This window comes from Haliaeetus leucocephalus, unplaced genomic scaffold, assembly GCF_000737465.1.
Source record: "Haliaeetus leucocephalus isolate CR32 unplaced genomic scaffold, Haliaeetus_leucocephalus-4.0 Scaffold657, whole genome shotgun sequence".
In the NCBI taxonomy this organism is placed as follows: domain Eukaryota; kingdom Metazoa; phylum Chordata; class Aves; order Accipitriformes; family Accipitridae; genus Haliaeetus; species Haliaeetus leucocephalus.
Genome location: NW_010973093.1, coordinates 2996692 through 3017888, shown reverse-complemented (window position 1 = coordinate 3017888; position 21197 = coordinate 2996692). Strand labels below are relative to the sequence as shown.

General features: G+C 37.4%; 2 protein-coding genes across 5 annotated transcripts in view; both read right to left on the bottom strand.

Annotated features, from left to right (window-relative positions):
* Positions 1 to 1246: 1246 nt before the first annotated feature.
* Positions 1247 to 9321, bottom strand: FN3K (fructosamine 3 kinase). Its single transcript, XM_010579421.1, has 6 exons — positions 9036 to 9321; positions 7829 to 7980; positions 6387 to 6478; positions 4950 to 5032; positions 3959 to 4081; positions 1247 to 3137 (listed from the first exon to the last, which is right to left on the bottom strand). The coding sequence occupies exons 1-6, from the start codon at positions 9174 to 9176 to the stop codon at positions 2799 to 2801; spliced, it is 930 nt and encodes a 309-aa protein (XP_010577723.1). The 5' UTR covers positions 9177 to 9321; the 3' UTR covers positions 1247 to 2798.
* Positions 9188 to 21197, bottom strand: part of FN3KRP (fructosamine 3 kinase related protein) — a 13967-nt gene continuing 1957 nt past the window's right edge. For 2 of the 4 annotated variants that reach the window (XM_010579423.1, XM_010579424.1), the window contains exons 2-6: positions 20501 to 20652; positions 18955 to 19046; positions 18381 to 18463; positions 17869 to 17991; positions 11400 to 17115 (exon numbers count right to left, since the gene is read on the bottom strand). In XM_010579423.1, coding sequence (XP_010577725.1) covers positions 16777 to 17115; positions 17869 to 17991; positions 18381 to 18463; positions 18955 to 19046; positions 20501 to 20652 — 789 coding nt within the window. In that variant the 3' untranslated portion in view covers positions 11400 to 16776. Of the gene's footprint in view, positions 9218 to 11399; positions 17116 to 17868; positions 17992 to 18380; positions 18464 to 18954; positions 19047 to 20500; positions 20653 to 21197 lie in introns of those variants that run through there. The other 2 variants (XR_775149.1, XM_010579425.1) reach the window with 2 other exon arrangements.

Here is a 21197-nt window from a genome sequence, read left to right as displayed (position 1 = left end):
GCAGGCGGTTCCCGGCGTTTATTTGGGATCCTCTGGTCTGCCGGACCGGAGAGCCCGTGGCTGGCGTTTCTTCAGTCAGCTGGGAAACGCCCCTCTTCCTCTCGGCCGCGGCGCAGGCTCTGCCCGCGTCTCTGCTAGGCCGCCGCGCACAGAAACTCCCTCATGCCGGGAGGAACCGTCCTGAATCTGCCCCTCACGTCGTTCTGCACGGGTTGCCACAGGTGTGCGCGGAAGGCAACTGCGTTACGCCGTTCTCCATTACCTCCTCCATTGCCTACCCTACCCACGCCAAAACATTGAATTATATGGTTAAATTCGTTACCTAAATCTCGTAAAATTATGGCAACAAGGTTTGAATACTGAAAGCTACAGCTACAGAAAAAAAGGGAAAGTAAGCAAGTGGTCAGGCTCAAACAAATGGCTGCCCCCTCACAGCGGTTACTGTTGCTCATGCCAGATTCCTTCCCGTTAGCTTTCTCAGGAAGATACTCTGTCGTATTTCAGCCCAAGACGTACCACATCTCCATCCATGCTGCTTTTCCCACACACTTTATATTTTACCAGATAACAGCGCTAGTTTTCCACTTCTCTCTTGACACATTGCCAACGCTGGGAAACTAAAGTCGGGGTCTCAAGTAGACATTGACTAAGTCACCTCAGGTTACCTTTTTACTTAATAGAAAATAAACCTGAAAGATCAGACCAGCTGACACACTAAAATGGGTGCTCGTGGTGAGAGGAGTCACCAGAGGTGGTCATTCCACTCCATTGATTATAAAGGAAATTCAGGGAGACACTTCAGTCTGGTTAGAACATTAGGACAGGTAACTTCTCTTTCCCAGGATCCAGAAACTCCATCCACACCCTCATCTTCAGGCTCAAAATCGTTAAAGCAAACCACAATCACAAAATGCAGGTACAGCAAACACCTAGTTTCTGCAAGGCAAATGTTTTATTTGAGAAGTTCACATGTACTTTCCAATGTAATACATGTATTTTTGTTAACATTAATAAATACTAGTATGCATGCACTTTGCCGTTTTCTCAGACCTGGATCTTCTAGCTATCAGCTACGATTTCAACTGTATTCTAACTGTATTATTCCACTTCTCCGCTGTAATAATTGTATTAAGTGTTATAACCACACCGTGACAACTTCCCCTAATTGTAGCCCAAATTCAAAGGAAGTAAAAAATTTTAACTATTTGTATTTTATTTACAGAGAATGAAGTGCATTTTTTAAATCGTATCAATGACAACATCTAACTCTAAACTTTATGAAATGTTTATAGCACAGCAATTTAAAGTTGAAAAAAAAGTCTAAACATATTTGAGCATTTTTGAATATAGTATTTTATGTATTAGTCATGACAGCTGTCTGAAGCCTAAATACCTAAGTTCAGTAATTCTTATTCAAATCCTCTGATTCACATAAGCATTCATTGGACTGCACTTATATTTACTTTCTTTACCACTTTCTTCCATTAAAAAAAACATGGATCTGCTAATGTACTCTAGCTCACATTATATGCCAGTATCATTGTTGCAGTTTTCTCCCCAAATTCTCATTGCCTATGTTTTCTGTAAAAATAAAGCAGTTAGGAATATTAAAAAACATGATAAAGCCATCTAATTTGACACTGTTCCTTCAATAATCCAGCAGTGGCAGAACATATTAGCTTTGCCTACTGTACATTATTTTCTAAAATTGAAAATGCATCAAGCACCAACCAACACAGCAGCAACAGATGCTTTCTTGTCATCAAGACACTAAGCCTCCCTCCCACTTTTTGCTCTCTTTGTAAAAAGGTAATTAAATGTTACTATCATAGCATAACACACTAAAATATCATACTAAAACTAAGATATGCTATTATCAATAAATCACTGTTTTATATCAATAAACATACTGCTAATTCTCGCTTATGAGTGAAGTGCATCACTCCATCTGTGACAAGTATCATACTAAAACTATGATATGTTATTATCAAACTTGCTTGGTAACAACCCACTTTCTGACCATACACTTAATTACCAAGGAACTACAGACATCCTTTTTTCCGAAATACCACTGTAATTTAATTTCTCATAGCAAGAAAAAAACAAAAGCATGTAAGTAAATTACATTAAATTAAAATAAATATTAGAAATGTTATTAATTATATATGCTTGCCAAGTGCAGTCCAAAGGGCCTTGTCTACTCTTTAAATCAAAAAGAGAATGTTTTCATTTTCAGATTCATAGAATCTGATTTAAATTTTGGATTAGGACACTTAATATGGGAAAGGAAAGACAACAGAAATATAAATGGGAAAGGGGATGGAAACAGAGACAGAAAACTAAAACATAACAAAAAAGGGAGACGTAAGGAACTAGTTACTACTTCCAGCACCACAATCCCACAACAGTAGGTCTCAGTAATGAACTGCTCATAGGGCAGCAGCAGAAGTGGCAGGATGCAAACAACTTTGGAAACACAGCAGCTATGAAGTGAGACTCTCTACGGAGAGTAAGGTTAGGCTACTGTCATGCTATTTTTCCAACCTAGTGGAGTCTTCCCAAACAATGCAGTCCCTTCCTTCAGCAGGGTATGAATCTGTGCTAGTAAACTAGTATATAAGTTAAAAATTACACAATCACTGTTAACATTTAGTGAGGCTCAAAAGTGTACTAAGCCTTTTACATGCCAGGTGTTTTACCATCAACATTAATTCCTAGTTTTAGTTCCTAATTACTTCTGATAGCCAGGGGCTGTTCATTACTAAGGGACTATGTCAGAATTTCTCAAACCTACCTGGTTACTTCAGAAGCTTTCTCATTACATTTAGGGTAGATCCCCTGTACCCCGTCCCAAAATGGTTCCAGTGGTTTATGTAATTAAAGAGCTGATACAATTTGTTTCGTTTCTCAAATCCTGGAGCTTTGGGTATTTTACTGTGATAGGCAGAGAAAAAAGAGCTGCTAAACCCACCAAACATTCCAGCAATGGCCAGTTCAAATTCTGAATGGCCATAGAAGGAAGCAGGGTCAAAGATAATTGGCCCAGAGTCGTCCTCAGCCACATTTCCTGCCCACAGGTCCCCATGCAGGAGAGCAGGAACAATTTCTACATCACAGAACATTTCAGGAATCTTTAGCTGAAAAAGCATGAACAAACACATAACAATTAAAGAGCGTTGAGGAAAATATTAAAATAAATAAATCACTGTAGTTTATGACTAAGCTGGTCAAATACTGCCTGTTTTCAGTCCTCATGGAGTGCTTTTGAAGTTGATGGCTACAAGCATAAACCTGAACTGTAAGCCAGTAATAAATGTTCTTGATTGTTCTTGACAAAGCTTACCAAATCATTTCATTCACAGTCTCTTATTAACATCTAGTATTAATGTATTGTTTCTAGACATGGATAGTGTTGGCTGTCACAAGAAATATAAATTTCATTTAAATGAAAAGGTTTCATTAGCAAAAACGGCAGCAGTAAACATCTGTACCAATTAACCAGAATTAAGGAACAAATTTGTGATGTAGAGCTTGCAGAAGAATAAATTCCTGGCTGTTTCCTAAGTACTGCCTGGAGTGTGACCTGAACCACAGTCTCAGCTGTAAGCCTAGGCCAAATAAAAAAAAAATTTAAAAAAATCTGCCTGGGCAGCAGAATCTTACCTACTTTGTAACATCAAGTTCTTAGATAGGATTTACCATCTTATTGTTATTAGCTGGATTCTAAGAAATACATTTCAGTGCTGAACTACAGGTTTATTTTCTATTTTTCTATTAAAAAACTGAAAGAGCAACATGAATTCTTTTCAGCTGACAATGTTGCTGGACCAGCTGTGAAGCTAGTCCAGTTACTACTGTTCATTAAAAGCTATGTAAATCTCTTCTAAAACACTTTTCAAATTCCAGTGATACATATTTTCTAATATTCTAAAAATCACATTTAAGACATGGTTCATACTTTTAGCTGTGACCAAAGTTCTCTGGCTTCTCTGTCTCCATAATCTTTTTCAATCAAATCCAACTGAGCTTGGAGTCGGTGACGAATGAAGAACGAAGGCCAATCACTCTGCCATTCATTCACCTAGAAAATATGATAGAGAGGTTCGTAATAAACAATTTTACCATATACACGGTCAGCATTAATAATACATAGATATCAAGTTAAAATGTTCAATGCTGACACAATGGCCTAGACAACGTTAGTATGACCTACGCACAGTGTTATTAGAGATTTCATTGATTGTTCTTTTGGGAGTGATGCTGTCTTCCATGCTTAGGTGGGGCTGTCTTTAACATGAGATCTAAGTCGAGGTTCTGGCTGTTTCCATTCATTCAAATTTTCTTAATGTATTTTAGAGGAAGAGCTTCTGTGAGATCATTTCAGTTGTTCCATATTATATTCCAAAAATCTTTGGAAATGCAAAAGCATTCGTTCATTTTTATTGGGTAATGTGTTTCTAATTCGATTAAAAGTTGTACTTGTAGCAAAGAGTTTGAGACATTGAAAGTTCATTCGGTTAAATAGCAGAATGAAATTCTACCATGTGCAGAGCCAGCAAATGACTGATTTTTCTCTGAGAGCCCTTTCCAATGTCTTATGTGATGTGTTACATGATGAGGCTCTCTAAAAGCAGTGGATTTTGCCATTTAAGATCCATATAGTAGGGGTTTAGAAAAACAAAACCAAGACATGGTATCTGAAGGGATACTTATTTTATTAAGTATCACCAAGCTAAAGAACCACCACAATTTCAAATTCTTATTCGATTCACTGTGTCTACATGCATTGTAGCAAGCCACACACGTTGAATAGTGATCATATTCCCTTCACTGTCAGGTCAGAATGAAACAGTGAAAGCAGAACTGTGATCATAATGAAACAAGCTTTTGTATAAGGAATTTATAGAATCATATGAGTGCACGTTAGCTTTCACAGACATGGAACATACCTGTGGTATATAACCACAGCAAGTGGCTGTATGGAATCCAAACTTATCCACATACTGAGACTCAGAGTGACCTGCTCCTTTACCTAAGAAACAAAAAAAATATTGGGAGTTTTGAGATCCTTACACAGTAAAGTTTGCAAACACAGAACTAGATTTCAGAGAACAAGCATACAAAATAATTTTAAGCACTTATTTCATGGTCACAACCCTCTCTAAAGATGGAAGGAAGTCTCTTAAACTTGAAAATACTGAATGGAAATGGAGGCACAATTAGTCATGGTTAGTGACTTTTCTTTGGATAAATGAGTTAGACATTCAGGAACAGAGTCCAGATACCAGATTCACAATCTACTGTTCTGACACTTGAACATGTTGTCATTAAACTTTGCTTATTTTTGATTCATAGATTATTTGTGGCCTGCTAGTAATTTGGTCTTCACTCAAAAATAATGGATTATAATATGTCCAGCACTAAGTCTCGAACCCGGTCCATCCCTGAAGTCATGGGAAAAACACAGAAACAGACTGGTGGTTCACATTTTAATACCAACAACTCTAGAAGAATAATTTGTTGTATAGCTTCCTTTTTTTTTTTTCTCCCCATTTATGCCTGAATCCACTTTCCAAACAATGATGGAAGGTGTTTTCATTGAAGTCAACAGAAACTGGATCATGACCTTACACTGCTGAATTAGTTATCTCCAAGGAGCAGCAAGTGTTGTATATTTTGCTACATATTTGAGTTCAAAAAAGTAGTCCGCAACATCTTTAAAGGGGAACTTAATTATGTGTTTACTATCTGGGACCATATTCTGTAATAAGCTAATTGTCTAAACCAACAGTAAACAAAAAAAGAGGTTGTCTGTATGGTCAAGAACATTTTAGGAGAATGATGGTAGATGAGGCTGAAAGGTTTATTAAACTGTCCTTATCTTGACCCACGAGCCTTTTGTTATATTTTCTCCCCCCTGTCCAGCTGAGAAGGGGAAGTGATAGAGCGGCTTTGGTGGGCATCTGGCATCCAGCCAGGGTCAACCCACCACAAACTGACACTGAAAAAGACAACTAGTCCAAATTTTCAGTTTGACTTATGAAATGTCGAAAGCTCTAACTATCAAATATTAGCACTATTTCTTACTAAAATTCAGTATCTGCATAATATTATACAACAAAGTATATACAAAATGAAAAATTAAAAATAAATTAATTTAGTTTTGTCAAGGTTAAAATGATATGTTTAGAAATTATAATAGCAATTACAGCTCCTGTGTATATCACATACATTTTACAAGTGTGGCATAGGGACAGGAGGGACATATCTCATGAAACAGTGTCCCAGTATTGAATTTACTAATCATTAAAATTATAATGCAATATTGTGCCACAGCCAAATTAATTACTTCATTTTTGGTTTAGTACATGATATCAATACTCTACCAACTGTGTTTCCTTCCTTTCTCAATTTCTCTCCAAGTTTCTGGTTATAAAGATGAAGATCTGCTATCTGGTCTCCAAGCTTTGAAGAATATCTGTAGGATCAAAAAACAAAACGAAACTGAAACAAGAGAAGTGAATGAAATATTACAGGGAAAAAAGAATCTCAATTAAATATGACCAAGTATATTTTTGGCAAATATAGAACCTTAATCAACTTCTCAAGTATGTAACAGGGAGCAAATGACTAGACAACAGCTCTGAAGAAATGGGTTGTAACAGACAATAAAAAGAACGTAAGTCAATGCTCTTGCAAGAAAGGTAAACAGAACACAAGGTTGTATAAACAGGAGCATAGAGTGCAGAAGGATCAAGCAATCCTCCTTATCAGCTCCACATTAGTAAGCAGAGAATAGAACATGGTATCTACTTTTGGGCCTCATACTTCGAGATCAGCTGAACAGCAATAAGAATAGTAAGTCTAAAAAGAAGCCATAGGCAAGGATTGAGTTGAGATTGCTTAATGCAGAAGACAGACAACTAAAAAGCAGTTAAAATATTGCAGATATCTGAACAGGAACTGCAAGGATGGAAACTAATTTCTTCTCCATGTCCAGAATGGGTAGGAAATAATGGGTTTAAAATTGCAGCCAAGAGGACTGAGGTTAGACATTAGAAAAATCTTTCCTAGGAACGGTTGGATGGACTGGAATAGACTGTTTGGGGACGCTGTGGAATTGTCATTATTCTCCCAATAAAAATAGATAGGTTCGACAAACTGCCAGAAGAGCCACAGGCATTACTGTGTTCCCATAGAGGCCCGAAATGAAACAGTTAACTCCTGAAAGCCTATGTTCAGGAGCCTATGACTCCTGAATTCCATATTCAGGTTGGTTGATGGATGAAACGGAACTTAATGTTATCCATCTAGTTAACCATTTAGTTCTTCCTCACCTTAGTGCCTTTGACCTTGTTGATTGACTTCAATCATACTTGAAGATTATATTTAGAGAAGCAGAGGTTTCAAAGACATAAGAAGCCTACAAGTTTAAAGAAAACTGACAGGCTGGGAAAGGAAACTCAAATGAAAAATCTCATGAGGGAAAGATGGGCTAAACTCAGCCATTATCACATTCACTTTAGTAGCATCTCAGCACATGTGGACCAGCATACAAAGCTCTAGGCTAGCAATAGCATGCCATTTCTATTGCAGGTAGAGGGTCAGAGAAGAGCAAAATATGCAGAAGGAGTGTATACACACACATATATAGATACATATATGTATTTTTTTAATATGTACACATACAAACAAATATGGATCTTGACAGACAAAGCTCTATCTCTGAGAGAATAGAGAGGTTCTTCTCAAAGTTTTCTGACTGACTGTAAGATAAGAAAATATGCCTCAAAACATAGAAAAAAGAAGAAGAGATGTACAGACATACTTGTTGAGGTGCTTCATCTTTAGGTACTCCATGACAAACATTGCTCCTCCTCCAGGTAGGTCAATTATTTTAATGGGCTGAGGCACTCTCACAATATTGGTTTTCTGAATAGCTTCCAAACTTGCCATTTCCCCTTCAAACATTTTTCTAGCCTGTCAAGAAATGAGAATATCCTTAGGCTAAACTATGGATGTCTGCAACAAGTACTTTGGAAAAAAACAGCCTTGTTTACAAAGTTACAAGGAGTTAATTCATCTTGATAAAAGAATGTAGCTGCAGCAAGGTTTCAGTCCACACAGGGAGACTCGAGTACCTTAATTCCAACTTCTTTTTTTCCCAAATTCATTCCAGGGTAGTAGGATACATCACATTTCATCATGATTTCCAGCTGCTTAAGGAGATACCAAACTACACAGCTGTAACAATGAGGATAATACCCAAGACCTCCTCCTTCAAAACCACATAAGACCACTACTAAATGAAGTAAAAGATTGAATCCTTAAACTGGTTTTCCTTTCCATGCAGGTCAATCAGATGGAGACGACAGTAAATATGAAGCCTGTATTCTGCATTTTTGAAGTAAAGATGCTGTTCTTCACAGCAGTTTTAGGATGCGTTTGATATTGATAAAGCAAATTTCTGATGCACTGTGGTGTTACAAAAAGCAATTGAGTATTCATTTAGTAATAGAAAAGTCAAGAGCTTGGCCTGAAAAATTGCAAGAATCTTACTCCCAGAAATACAAAAAGCCATGGGGAAGTTTGAAACCTCTGTAGCTTTAAAAATAATACATGAGTTTTAGCACTGGCACCCTGTTTCCTCCCTCTTTCCCTCCCTCCCACTATTCTATCCTCCCAACTGAAACATGAAAAGGAATGCAGTGAATGCAAATTCAGCTTTAGGCTTTTCCAAACTCTGAGTACTACAATAACAGCTCTGTACTTAACCCCCTTTTTACATATTGTAATGTCAATTCCTGTTGAGGGTTATCACACTGCATTACACCTCATTTTGCATGAACCAAACCTCCTACGTTAATACTTGATATAAAATAGACTACAGCTTTTAAAAGAAAACTGAAAGAAAAACTCCGTTAGAAGTCAGCCTGAAAATGCAGAACTCTAAACTATTAACAATTGGGTGCTTTTAAAATAAAAAGCTCTCTACATGCAATAATATTAGTAGATAAATATCTGCTAGCATTAACCTGAGGTTTGTGGTTGATTTTAACAAATACTCGTCCACTGTCTGTTTCATAACCTTGGCTTTGGCTAATGTATCCTCCTCCCGAGCTTCCAAACGCCTTCAGAACGGAAGTTTTCAATTCTGTTTTCAGGATTTTTTCCATGGTAATTTCCAGGCTGCTGCAGCTGCTTTCAGCTAAATCCACTGCAAAACAAGATTAAAGGTTTGGGTCCTTCTTTCACTGTCACTGTGCTATGAGGTAAAGGGCCACCCACCAAATAAAAAAAAAAAAAAAAAAAAAAAAAAAAAAAAAAAAGGAAAACCCAGAGATGTTTCAAAATGCTTTGTTTTCCATAGGCTTTTGTAGCTATACATGAAAAAAAAAAATCTTCAGAAATATTTGCTAGAATAAAATTGAGAGGTGTGTCCTGGGTCCTCTCTCAACTGTGCTGAGAGCTGCTGGTATTTGTAGTTTGGACCCGTTTTTCTTTTCTAAGCTCTGCGACCGCATTGTAGAAGCGGTCATTTTTAAACCAATCCACTAGAGGGAGTCTAAGTGCAACAATACAAATTGCGCACATGAGTTGTATTGTCGTTATTTACGATACGAAAAACAATGTTGCAGTCCATAAGGATGAAATTAAATCATGCTGCTGACCATAAGTCAGCCACCAGAAATATGTGGAAAGGTTGGTGGGTTTTTTTCTCTGTTTGTAGTTGCTTTGTGTGGACTGGAATTCTGTTGTCATCACTGAGACCTTTAGAACGCTTTCCCTTCTTGGGACATAATTGGATCTCTTGTAAGAGAGAGACAAAAGATTTTTATTGCCTGAAAGTGTCCTCCAGTCAGTGAGATAGTAGGGTGCTCAGGGCTGTACATTATAAAGTGAACATTTATAGTAAAAGCATCAAGTTGGTAATAAAGAAATTTAGGATACTGTTCCTATATGCTTCTCCAGATTTAACATGATCTTTAGGATGTTATTTCACCTTTTTATCTCCTTTCACAATCTGACACACAGGAAGAAGATCCCTTGGGTACTGCTGAATTTAATCACTTCATACTTGCAAAGTGCACTGACGCCCTCAGGTATAAAATGTTAAACCTTTAAAACATGTTATCATAACCCAGATCCTACAATATCTGTTTTAATAAAGTCTGTATAAAGATAACATATTTGGTTAGGTGGCTACGACCAACTGCTAGCACATTACAATCTGTGGAAAAGGCTGCAGTTCTTGTTCTCACTTGGAGCAGCAATGCCTACCATCTCCCCAGGGAATTTCTGGATTTTGTTGCCACTGTTGCACTGTGCTTTCATGCATTTCTCTCTCTTTTCACTACTATTTGTTTCCATTGATTCATATAAGCTATTTGGTTTTGACAGAGAAAGGAATGATTACTGGACAAATACTAGCTTCATTTAGGTAGGCTTTTCACTACATTCACAAATGGTTCCAGTCCTACATGGAGTGAAAAATACTGGTATAGTACAAGTTATTTCTCAAACAAGTATTTCTCAGAACATAGCTCCTTATGGTACACAGAGGAGCTGGAACATAGCAGACCTCAAAGGGACAAACTGGCTAAGGAGGAACTTTTCTAACATCCAGAATTATCTAAGCAGGACATTGCTTACAGAGTAAGAGCACAAGCTGGAAAAGTGTAGCTCATGACCTGGAATCGGAAACAGTAATTCAAATACAGAAGAGTATTCAAGAATAGCAAGAAGCCCCATTCAAGGTTACGTATCATGGTTGGACATTTGCATTGTATGTCTAAAGTAACCACTGACTGCTTTGGCAATCCTTCTACAAAGTCCAGCTGTAATATTTTATAACCATCTGTCGTGGGTTAACCCCAGCCAGCAACTAAGCGCCACTCACTCCTCCCTGCTCCCAGTGGGATGGGGAGGAGAATTGGGAAAAAAAGTAAAACACGTGGGTTGAGATAAGAACAGCTTAATAACTAAAATTACAATAAAATAATAATACAAATATAATAACAATAATAATTGTAATGAAAAGGAATATAACAAAAAGAGAGAAATTAGACCCAAGAAAAGACAAGTGATGCACAATGCAGTTGGCTCACCACCCACTGACCAATGCCCAAGCAGCGATCCACCCCCTCAGCCAACTCCTCCCAGTTTATATACCGAGCATGATGTTCTATGCTGTAGAATATCCCTTTGGCTAGTTCGGGTGAGCTGTCCTGGCCATGCTTCTTCCCAGCTTCTTGTGCACCTGCTTGCTTGCAGAGCATGGGAAGCTGAAAAATCCTTAAGTTAGGATAAGTGCTACTTAACAACAACTAAAACATCAGTGTGTTATCAACATTATTCTCGCACTAAATCCAAAACACACTGTACCAGCAACTAGGAAGAAAATTAACTCTATCCCAGCTGAAACCAGGACACCATCACATCACTGATATACTAACTGTAAAATAGATTATTCACAAAATAGAGCTACAGAAAATAATGCTGGGGAGAGGTAGAGAAGAGTCTGCACTTACTGTAGGAGTCTTAAGTATTTTGTCCATATACTCCCATGGAGCATTTCTGCCTAGAAAATGAGCCACAGCTACTAAAGCAAACAACTGTGCCTGGACCAAATAAAGCTTGAAGCGTAAGTGCTCAGCATGTACATTAAATCACAGTAAACCAGTGCACATGCACTCAAAACAACTTGATTATACCTGTAGATCTTGGACAGTTTGAGGCAGTTAGTTAATATGACTCATCTGACCGATTTATATAGTGAAAATGCCAAGCAATTTGAACTTCAGGATGTATGAAGCCCTGAAAAGTACCCTACTATTAGAACAATGGTCTCCAACTGCTGAAAGGAGGGAATCATACGCTCAGTTGCAATGGAGCACCTGGGGAGAGGATTAAAGTTTTCTGGCAACAAAATAAATTAAAATGAGCAGGTACCCTTATTTCTGCATAGTGAAAGATACCCTAATTCATTTTTCTATTAACCTGTTAAGGGAAAAAAAACCCCAAAGCCCCCCAAAACCAAACCAAACAATATTACTACTGAACCCAAAATTTTTACAGTCTAGTAGGCCATGGACTTCTGTCCTACAATTACCAGTGAAGATACCAATAGTTACTGACTGTAACACTTCTTTCAGCATTCTGACATTTTATTTTTGGTTAAACCAGAAACAGGACTGTGTTAATCCAAATATATTGCATCACTGACATAGTAGCCAAGATAGGAAAGCCTTCTGTTTGCTTCCACATTGGATTGATATTTAATTAGTAATGCACAGGTGAAAGGCCTGGTTTCCTAACATTTTTGTTCACATTGTTTCCAGTCAAGCAACTTCGAACAATATCATTTCAAACTCTGGAAGTAAAACAACTCAAATGCATCCCAGATGGGCTCAAAGGAATAGAGTGCTTGAAAAACCCACGTCAATGAATCCTCCTACCACAAACAATTCAGCACCATGGCCAGGTCACAAAGGAAAATATTAATTGCATCAGAGAGATATGAGAAGATGGTGAGGAATTACAAAGAACTATTTATGTGAGTGTTGTTTGGCTCCTGGTTTGAGTCCTATCCTCAGGGTTATGCTTGTAGTGGAGTTTGTAACTGTTTCATTTCCCAGCTCTTTTCTTCTTGTTTTGCTCACAAATGCTGCTATTTGTTTTCAAAGACTGTCCAGAAGACAGATATCCCCATGCATACCAATGAAGAAAAAGATTGTTCACTTCTCCTTTGTGAGTAACAGTATCTAAAGAATCACAGTAAAACAAAGAAGCTGTATAGAATAGTGTAAGCCAAGAGCAAGAAAAGACTTTTCATCATAAAAACCTCCTTGCCTTTGACAGAAGTTATAGTTTCTCAGTAAAGAACTATCCAAGGACAAATAATTCAGAGCTCCTTTAATCCTATAGATCTGATCTTCAGCATAACTGCACAGGCTGTAGCTCTGTATATAATATCAACCATGTCTTGGGAGATTTTAGTGAATTCTTTTCAGATTTCATTTTAAAATGTGTTGAAAAGTAATTTAATATTATTTTACAAAGAAAAATAATAAAGCTATTGTGATTCTGGTGTGGCTTAGTTACCAGAAATACACTTTCCCATTAAATCTTTTGTCACAATCAGTGCCTACTGTACAAGCTAATTATATACCACTTCCCACCTGCTTTCACTTCTGCTAGAACAGCGCAGCATCAGTTAAAATCACCAGATGTATTTTGGAATAGCAGTGAAGATGAAAAGCAGGAAAACAGTGCTAGAGTGCAACATTCATATCTGCAGGCAGTTTTTGCAGATGGCAGCAGTCCATGAGAATGAAAACAACAACAAAAAAATCATACTGAAATGCAGGGTACATAAAAACTATAAGCAATTCAGCAAAAATACAGATTCTTGCAGAGAGGTTCAAACTGGATGTATTTTCACAATCAGGACAGTCAAGCCCATAGAGGCTGTGCAGCCTCCATCCTTGGACAGTTTCAAGACCAGACAAAGACCTAAGTAACCTGGCCTGTCCTCACAGCTCATCCTGCTTTAAGCAGGAAGATTGAACTAAGTGACCTCCTGAGGTCTGTCCCAACCTGAATTTTCCTATGATCCTAACCATTGAGTCCAGATTTCCAAGTCTCCCTTCCCCTAGCTCCTCTCCAAGGCAGAAGCTTATGTTATTAAAATTACGCATAATCATATCCCAACCCACTAATTAATTCTCTAAGGAATTAATTTCAAAATTTAGTTTAAGAAAAAAGATATAGAGAGATCTGGTTTTAAAAATATTAAAAATAAATGCCTTGAGATGCTTTAGTCTACATATGCCACACGTATATTGTGATCCATCTTGAGAAAAGCCTTAGAAACATCATGATAGGATATTACAATTTTTTACAATATTCAAATACATGAACACTGTATATTTAAGAAAAATTCAGTGGTTCTTTAATCCTTTTTCCTTGTCCAAACAGGAGTGGAAAGTCAGCAAAATTATAATACAAAACCAGGAAATACAGAATGAGAGCATGGGTACAAGGAAACACGCTCACCAGATTTAGAATGTATGGACGGAGCCAAGAGGGAGGAATATATGAGAAGGAAAAGCAGAACACATTAGCTTTAAACTGTAAGAGAAAGAGATAAAGAATACCAAAGGCATGCCTAGAACACACAATGCAACAAATTGATCAAAGAGGAGAATTCTAAGAGCAGTGCAGAACTATACAACATGTAAGGGAAAAACAAAAATTACCTTATAGAACTGCAGCAATTTCTCCTTAAGGGTCCACCAGCAGCCTGCCTTCAGAAGAGAAGAGTTCATCCCCTTCTCCATTCCCTGGTTCAACTGCTGTCTACAAGAACTCAAAACCAAGGGATCCATGGTACAGTAGAGCTCACCATTACATTCCATTTGTATTCCTCCCTACACCCCTTCCATTTTAATCGCAGCACAAAATAGCTTTGAAAAAGTGAGCATAATATCCCTTAAATTAAAGCTCTAAATACAATTGTTTCTATTTACCTAACTTGCATAACAACAAAATTTTCATTCAATCACAAAAATATTTTGATTCAGTTCTATTAGGAAAAGGTGATCTTTAAAGACTTACCGTTGATCACTCAAGTCTATGACTGACTGACAGAAAATCCACCTTTATCTCACTTTTTCACTTTCTAATGATAAAAAAGTATTTAGGTATTTTAGCAAAATAAACATGCTGATTTGTTGAAGATTTGCAACAGAATGACCTTGTTAAATAACATCTAACTTTATTATGATCGCATATGGAAATAAACAGTTAAGGGATCTAACCAGATTGACTGCTTGCTAAAATTCCACAGCATTTCTTCAATCAGCTGCACTAAGCAGCGTTAAGTTTGGGTGAATGGTGTAAGGATATGGGCACAGACATAACATTCCATCAACAACATCCAAACAGCTGGTACAACACATAAAGTTTGAAGGCACAGATAGGACATCAAATGATACTGTAACTGAACAACATGTAAATTTTATTCAGTGACACACTGCTCCAGATTAAAATCCGTGACCATGTTCCCATCAACACCTTTGATGACCATAATTGTCTAACGAACTAGGGACCTTTAACAGGTTAGAGCAAGTAGCTCCCCAGAATGAATGCAAGCTGTAAAGTTTTAATTCAGAGAACAGAGACAACAATAATCAACTGGGAAACTTTTTATTTAAGAAACAAGGTAAAAGTAAAAGCTATTCTACCAAGCAAGGCTTTAAAACTTTTTGTAGCAAAAGTTAAACAGCCAGTGAGAAGAGTAGTAGAATTAAGGAGAAAGCTATATCAAGTGATAAGTCTTCTCTAAACTTGCTTCCAATTTGTATAAATAACTGCAAAAACAGCAACCAAAAACCCCTCAGTAATCTGCCAATACCCAGTGAAAAAACATTTTTAATTAATTGAAGTCATTCCCAAACACTCAAAATGCATGTTAGGAATCATGCATCTCTCTCACCTACCTGGTACGCTTGCACTGAAATATCATTACCAGCCTACATCAAAAAGAGTACAATTTTAGTATTACCATCTTGCAGGTACAAGAAATAGCTACTCTGCAAAGCTATCCTTAAAGAACTTCTGACAGTCATGCAGAGCTGCTGTTTTGTGAGTTACATTTTAACTTCCTTTGGTTTCATGCCTCTTATCCCAAGAGCTACAAAGTGCACTTAGTGGGGACTGAAGAAAAATGTTAGCTTATGGCACCTGTAGTCTAAACTACAGAAAATTTATGTGAAGCCTGTACCATGACCAGATGGCATTATCCTATGGGCAATGATGACAGTCAAAAAGTACATCCTCTGTTTGGATTAGTGAGAGTACATCTTCACAGGATGTGTACACGTAAAGTGTCTTACCTGAAAAGAATGCACACTGTTGGACAAAAGCACAATCCGAAAGAGAAGAGCACGCTAGTTCTGGTGAAAACAAAATTGCTGTAGGTAAGAGCCCACTGACTGGCAAGCACAGAACACCCTACAAGAATGCCATGAGGCACCAAAATGCACGTGCCAGAAAAAATTATAAGCATTTTCACACAGCTCTGTAACAGAACAGGAAGCAGTCTTCATCCAGTAGAATCACATTAGCATAATGAATAACAAGTCCAAATAATTTTTCACAGTTTCCATTATATAATTTTCGTGTTGACTTTCAAAATATTTTGTTAACATTGTTCTCATGCACATAACTGGACATGAAGAGCTGAAAGAGTCTGAGCAATCTATCGTAAAGGGGGGGGGGAACAGCAAAAAGCAATAAGCAACTTTTTTAGCCATCTCCTCAGTAACTGAGAAAAGCAATTTTCCATTTCACAAACACTTCTCTAATGTCTTCCATTAGGGTGCAAATGCAAACCCTGGTATTTCTCTACTCTGAAGCACAATTGGTCCCTAAGAAAGAACTTCTACCAAATCATTTACACGTGAGTGCTTGATTTGTACTACCTTGCCTAGTCTCAAGCATACAATGCTTTCTTGACACTGACAGATCTTTTGTGCAACTGAATAAATTCCTTCCTTAGATACTTCCCTCATAAAAGTTACTCCCAACTATCCTAAAAAGGGGTGACTATGTTACACTTGGTATTCAGCAGGACTCACTGATTCTAGGTCTTTAACTGTGCAACAAGGTCAAGGGTCTTGTAGCTTTTTTTAACATTACTACTGCTGTAGTTGCACCGCCAGGTATGGGGTTTTCCAAGCAACATAGGAAGTATTCTGCTTAAGCAGCAAGTCACTTTATAAGGTTTCTCATAATGTTTAGAGAAGACCCTCTGTACCCTGTACCAAAATGGTTCCAATGGTTCATGTAGTGAAAAAGCTGATAAAGCTTTAGGCGTTTCTCAAACCCTGCAGCTTTGGGGATTTTACTGTGATAAGCAGAGTAAAAAGAACTGCTGAAGCCACCAAACATCCCAGCTATTGCAAGCTCATACTCTGAATGGCCGTAGAAAGAAGCAGGATCGAAGATAATTGGACCAGAATCATCCTCAGCTACATTTCCTCCCCAGAGATCTCCATGCAGGAGAGCAGGAACAATTTCTACATCACAGAACAAACTGGGTATCTTCAGCTGCAGGGGGAAAAAAGCACGACATGTAACTACCACATTTTAAGGTGAATGATTGTAGAGTTTTATCTGCATACATGCAGAGCATGAATTGAAACTTCTTAAAAGCTAGTTAAAAAAACAAAAACACAACTTGAAACAGCATAGGACCTAGTGAATAAAGATGCTGAGAAAATCGAGAGGATTTCTATTTTTCATAAAAGCCAGTAACTGAAGAATAGTCATCCAAATGTCTTTTAGCAAGAAAATAAAAAAAGAAAGACTGCATTCAGTGCTGCAATATTGACCAGTTTTAATAACATAACAACCACCCACTTCATCATTAGAAGGCTCAGGGATCTCTCACCAACCTTGAAGAGATTTCTACAAAGTAGTACCCAAATAGCTAATACTGCAGTACTTAATCAGATACAAACCTTAAATGAATAGATAATGGGCAGAACAGTACTGCTCATATACATTTCTCATCATGACCATGTTACAGGGAATGAGAAATGTGAACTTGATCTAGTATTTCCCAAACAGTAAGGCAAAGTGCTATTTGGCACACATTCACTTCGGAATATTAGCATAGGGTGATGTGGCAAAAGCCATTATACCTTAGAATAAAGGGCATTTTAATCCCTAAAAGCTGGAGTCTCTTACCAAGAGAACCTGGAGCATACCAACAAACAGGAACTTTGTTTTATGAAAAGAAAATCTAAACAACTGATACCTAGCTATCACTACAATGAGAACCAAGAGAACTTCTCCTACCTGAAGTTGTGCCCAAAGTTCTCTTGCTTCCCTGTCTCCTGAATTCTTTTCGATCATGTCCATCTGAGGCTGGATTCTTTGCTTGGCAAAGAAAGTCACCCAGTCATTCTGCCAGTCATTCACCTGAAGGAACAGCATTGCAGATGTCAGTTCTGCACCATGCAAAAGACAAATTTTCTTCTTTTTCAAATAAAACTTTGGAGGATTATATAGCCTTTGTGCTGATACCATCCAGGACAGCAAATGCTACCACTTAATAGAGTATTATCTTAAAATTAATCTTAAATTATCTTAAAATTAGGGGAATAAATTTTCTCTAAGTGATAAAATCCAAGAATTCAAAGAGCTATGAATGTCCAATGCAGCTGGAAGTGCTGCCCAAAGCACTACTTTCCTTAGCAGGCTCCACAGAAATAAATTAATTTCCATTATGATAATTTTGGCCCTTTGTGTCACTGAAGGGAAAATAAGATAAACTTAAAATTCTATCAGTCTGATGAAGTACAACCTACCTGTGGAAGATAGCCACAGCAGGTAACTGTATGAAAGCCAAATTGATCCACAAACTGGACTTCCATTTGCCCTTGACCTTTACCTTTCAAACCAAAGACAAAAATCCAATACTAATGACAAGATTCTAAGCATCTACATTGCAAAGGGACCTTAAAAACTACACAAGGGTACAATGCTGCTTCTACTGAGAATAAAAAAAATTGCACCTTAATACTCTTTTTGTTACAATGGTCGTTACTGTTGGGTTTTAAGTTTAAAGCTTGATATAAAGCAGCTATATTATAACCTTCATAATCATATTTTGAGGGAGCATATCTCCTCTGATACCACGTCCTTGCAGAAACTGTGGTGTGGGATCCCAAGGGTCCCAAATAAATGTTTTGCTTACAGAGATCCAAACAGAGCAAACAAAAGCAAAAAGAAGGCCCCCTGTCTGGGGGTTTTGTCCAAATCTATTTTCATAGTATCTTTAGTAGAAGAAGACAAACTTATCCTGAAATAACAAAAGCTATTTTAACCATTTTGTAGATTATTATTAACTAGGTTAAATATGCAAACAGCTGTGTACGGTACCAACTGTGCTCTCTTCTTTCTTCAGCTTCTCTCCAAGTTGCTGGTTATGAAGGTGGAGATCAGCCAGTTGTGTTCCAAGCTTTGCTGAATGTCTAAGAAACAAAAGCATTCTTAGCAACACCGACACATGAATGAATCCAGTTCTTGGTATTCCAGGAATTAATTGAAAAGATTTATCAAGCAAGTAAAAGAAGTTCTGCATCTCTAACAAAGTACATTTTCAAAATATTCCTGTTATAAACACCTCTTCTTTCTATAAAGATTATGTATTAACGTAGAACAAGATGTACTTACATGGTTGTTTCTGACAACACTATTAAAAGTGAAAGTGAGCAGCAATCATAAATTTAATAACAATGAGAAACCATCAACTCTAATTTCTGTGTGATATCACTTCTACATGAATTTTCAGTATGGAATCTGTAAGAAAAGCATAACAACATGTTATGCTTTTTTTTTTTTTTTTTTTTTTTGGCAAATTGTCTTTGGGAAATAGAGCCAAACAAGACTCATCCTCTTCCTTATATCTCTGCCTCTCTGTCTTTGGCTTCTCCTCTCTAAAAGGCCTAGAAGATGGAAGAGTCAGGTGGGGTTTATTTATTTATCTATTTTTAATAAAAGCTTATCCTCTACACAGTTCAGAAAACTCTTGCAGTAATTACAAACAACTCTTACAGCTAGCTGCCTCCCATGTTAACAAAAGTATATTCCTCTTCCTGTCTTTGACCTCTCACATCTTTCCCTGTTCTCAAGGCACTGTCATTTAAGGCAAAGTTATTTCTTCATTTTGTCCCTGTTAACACAGATTGTAGCTATCCCGTGAAATTTGTATGCCAAATGTTGCATTTGCACACTTTTCATATCAATCGGCCCAAACACAGGATTTCTCCTCTTTCTCTTGGAGCTCACTGGGGGCTCTTCATGATTTAGAAATTCTGCAGACGAGCAGGATGAGGGATAAGACCTGAAGTTGGCTGCAGAATTTCTGAGACTGGGATGAGAAATTGGTCATGCCCACCTCCCTAATGGAACCAGACAGAAGTATTCATCATATTTGAATTTACTTAAGCGTTTGCCACAGAGGAGGGCCAAAAGTTTGAAACTATCAGAATCAAGGTGAGGGTTGTAAAAATACTGAAATTAGGATGCATTCATTTGGGAAATGCCTCTGCATAATTTCTTGACTAGCAATATTAAACATTGGTTCTTATACCAAAGGCAAGTACAGGTAAAACAAAACAGGTGATCAGGTAGGTAATTCTCCTGACTGTAAAAAGGAACCTTACTGTAAAAATCACTAATTACTTACAAAACCCCAAACAAAACCAAAACTAAAGAAAAACCACACTCACTTCTTGATGTATGATCTATTTGCTAGGTGAAGAATTATTAAGTATTTTACACAGTTCTCAGTTGCGTAACTTCCCAAACGTATCTTGACTTGCTTAAAAAAAAAAAAAAAATTTCTCTCCGAAAACAAGTGATTTAATTGTCATAATAGTCAAAATTTCTGGCTAAAGGAAGCAAGGATAGTACTGTGGTTTACCTGTTTAAGCCTCTCATTTCCAAATGTTCCATCACAAACAGAGTATTGCCCCCAGGCAGGTCTATAACTTTAATGGGTTTAGGCACTTTTATCGTCTGTGTTTTCAAGATGGCTTCCAAACTTGCCATTTCTCCCTCAAACATTCTTCTAGCCTGTCAAATATTAAAGGAAAGCATTAGTCTCTATGATCACCAGTTCTAGGTAAACAAAGCTCTTTCACAAAACCAATGAAGGCTGTAAATGTTAAACAAAAACCTTGGAGCAAGTGGTAACTGCACATACAAGATACAGATAGATCCACACCACCAGACTTGACAGTAATTTTACAATTACAGAAACTTCACTTCATAAACCGACTCCGCGGAAATGACTTAGGTTCTAGCATTCTCTGTAATTGTAAAAATAACTTCGAAAGTCTGTTTACAATTGAAGGAGTGCAAACTGCATACATGTAAAATGTAAGCAATATTTTATTAATAGATTATGCAGCAAATGTCTAGAAAGCTATGTGCAATATACATCATCAGTTGAGAGACTAGAAGAATGGTGCTGACATTCATAGTCTTCATGACTTCCTTAACACAGATTGCTTAGTAATGGAGCCGATCTTCAAAATAACTAATTGGCAGTCACAGAATGATTTTCCCTGGCCTGTTTGTTTTGCCTCAGGGGGGGGGGGGGGGGGGGTAAAAGTGGG

Excerpts from the sequence above, each read along its gene's own strand:
- FN3K (XM_010579421.1), bottom strand. The coding sequence starts at position 9,176 with ATGGAAAAAATCCTGAAAACAGAATTGAAAACTTCCGTTCTGAAGGCG. Across the intron at positions 7,981-9,035 it reads AAATCAACCACAAACCTCAG|GCTAGAAAAATGTTTGAAGG; the intron begins GTTAATGCTAGC and ends ATTTCTTGACAG. Across the intron at positions 6,479-7,828 it reads AAGATGAAGCACCTCAACAA|ATATTCTTCAAAGCTTGGAG; the intron begins GTATGTCTGTAC and ends TTGATCCTACAG.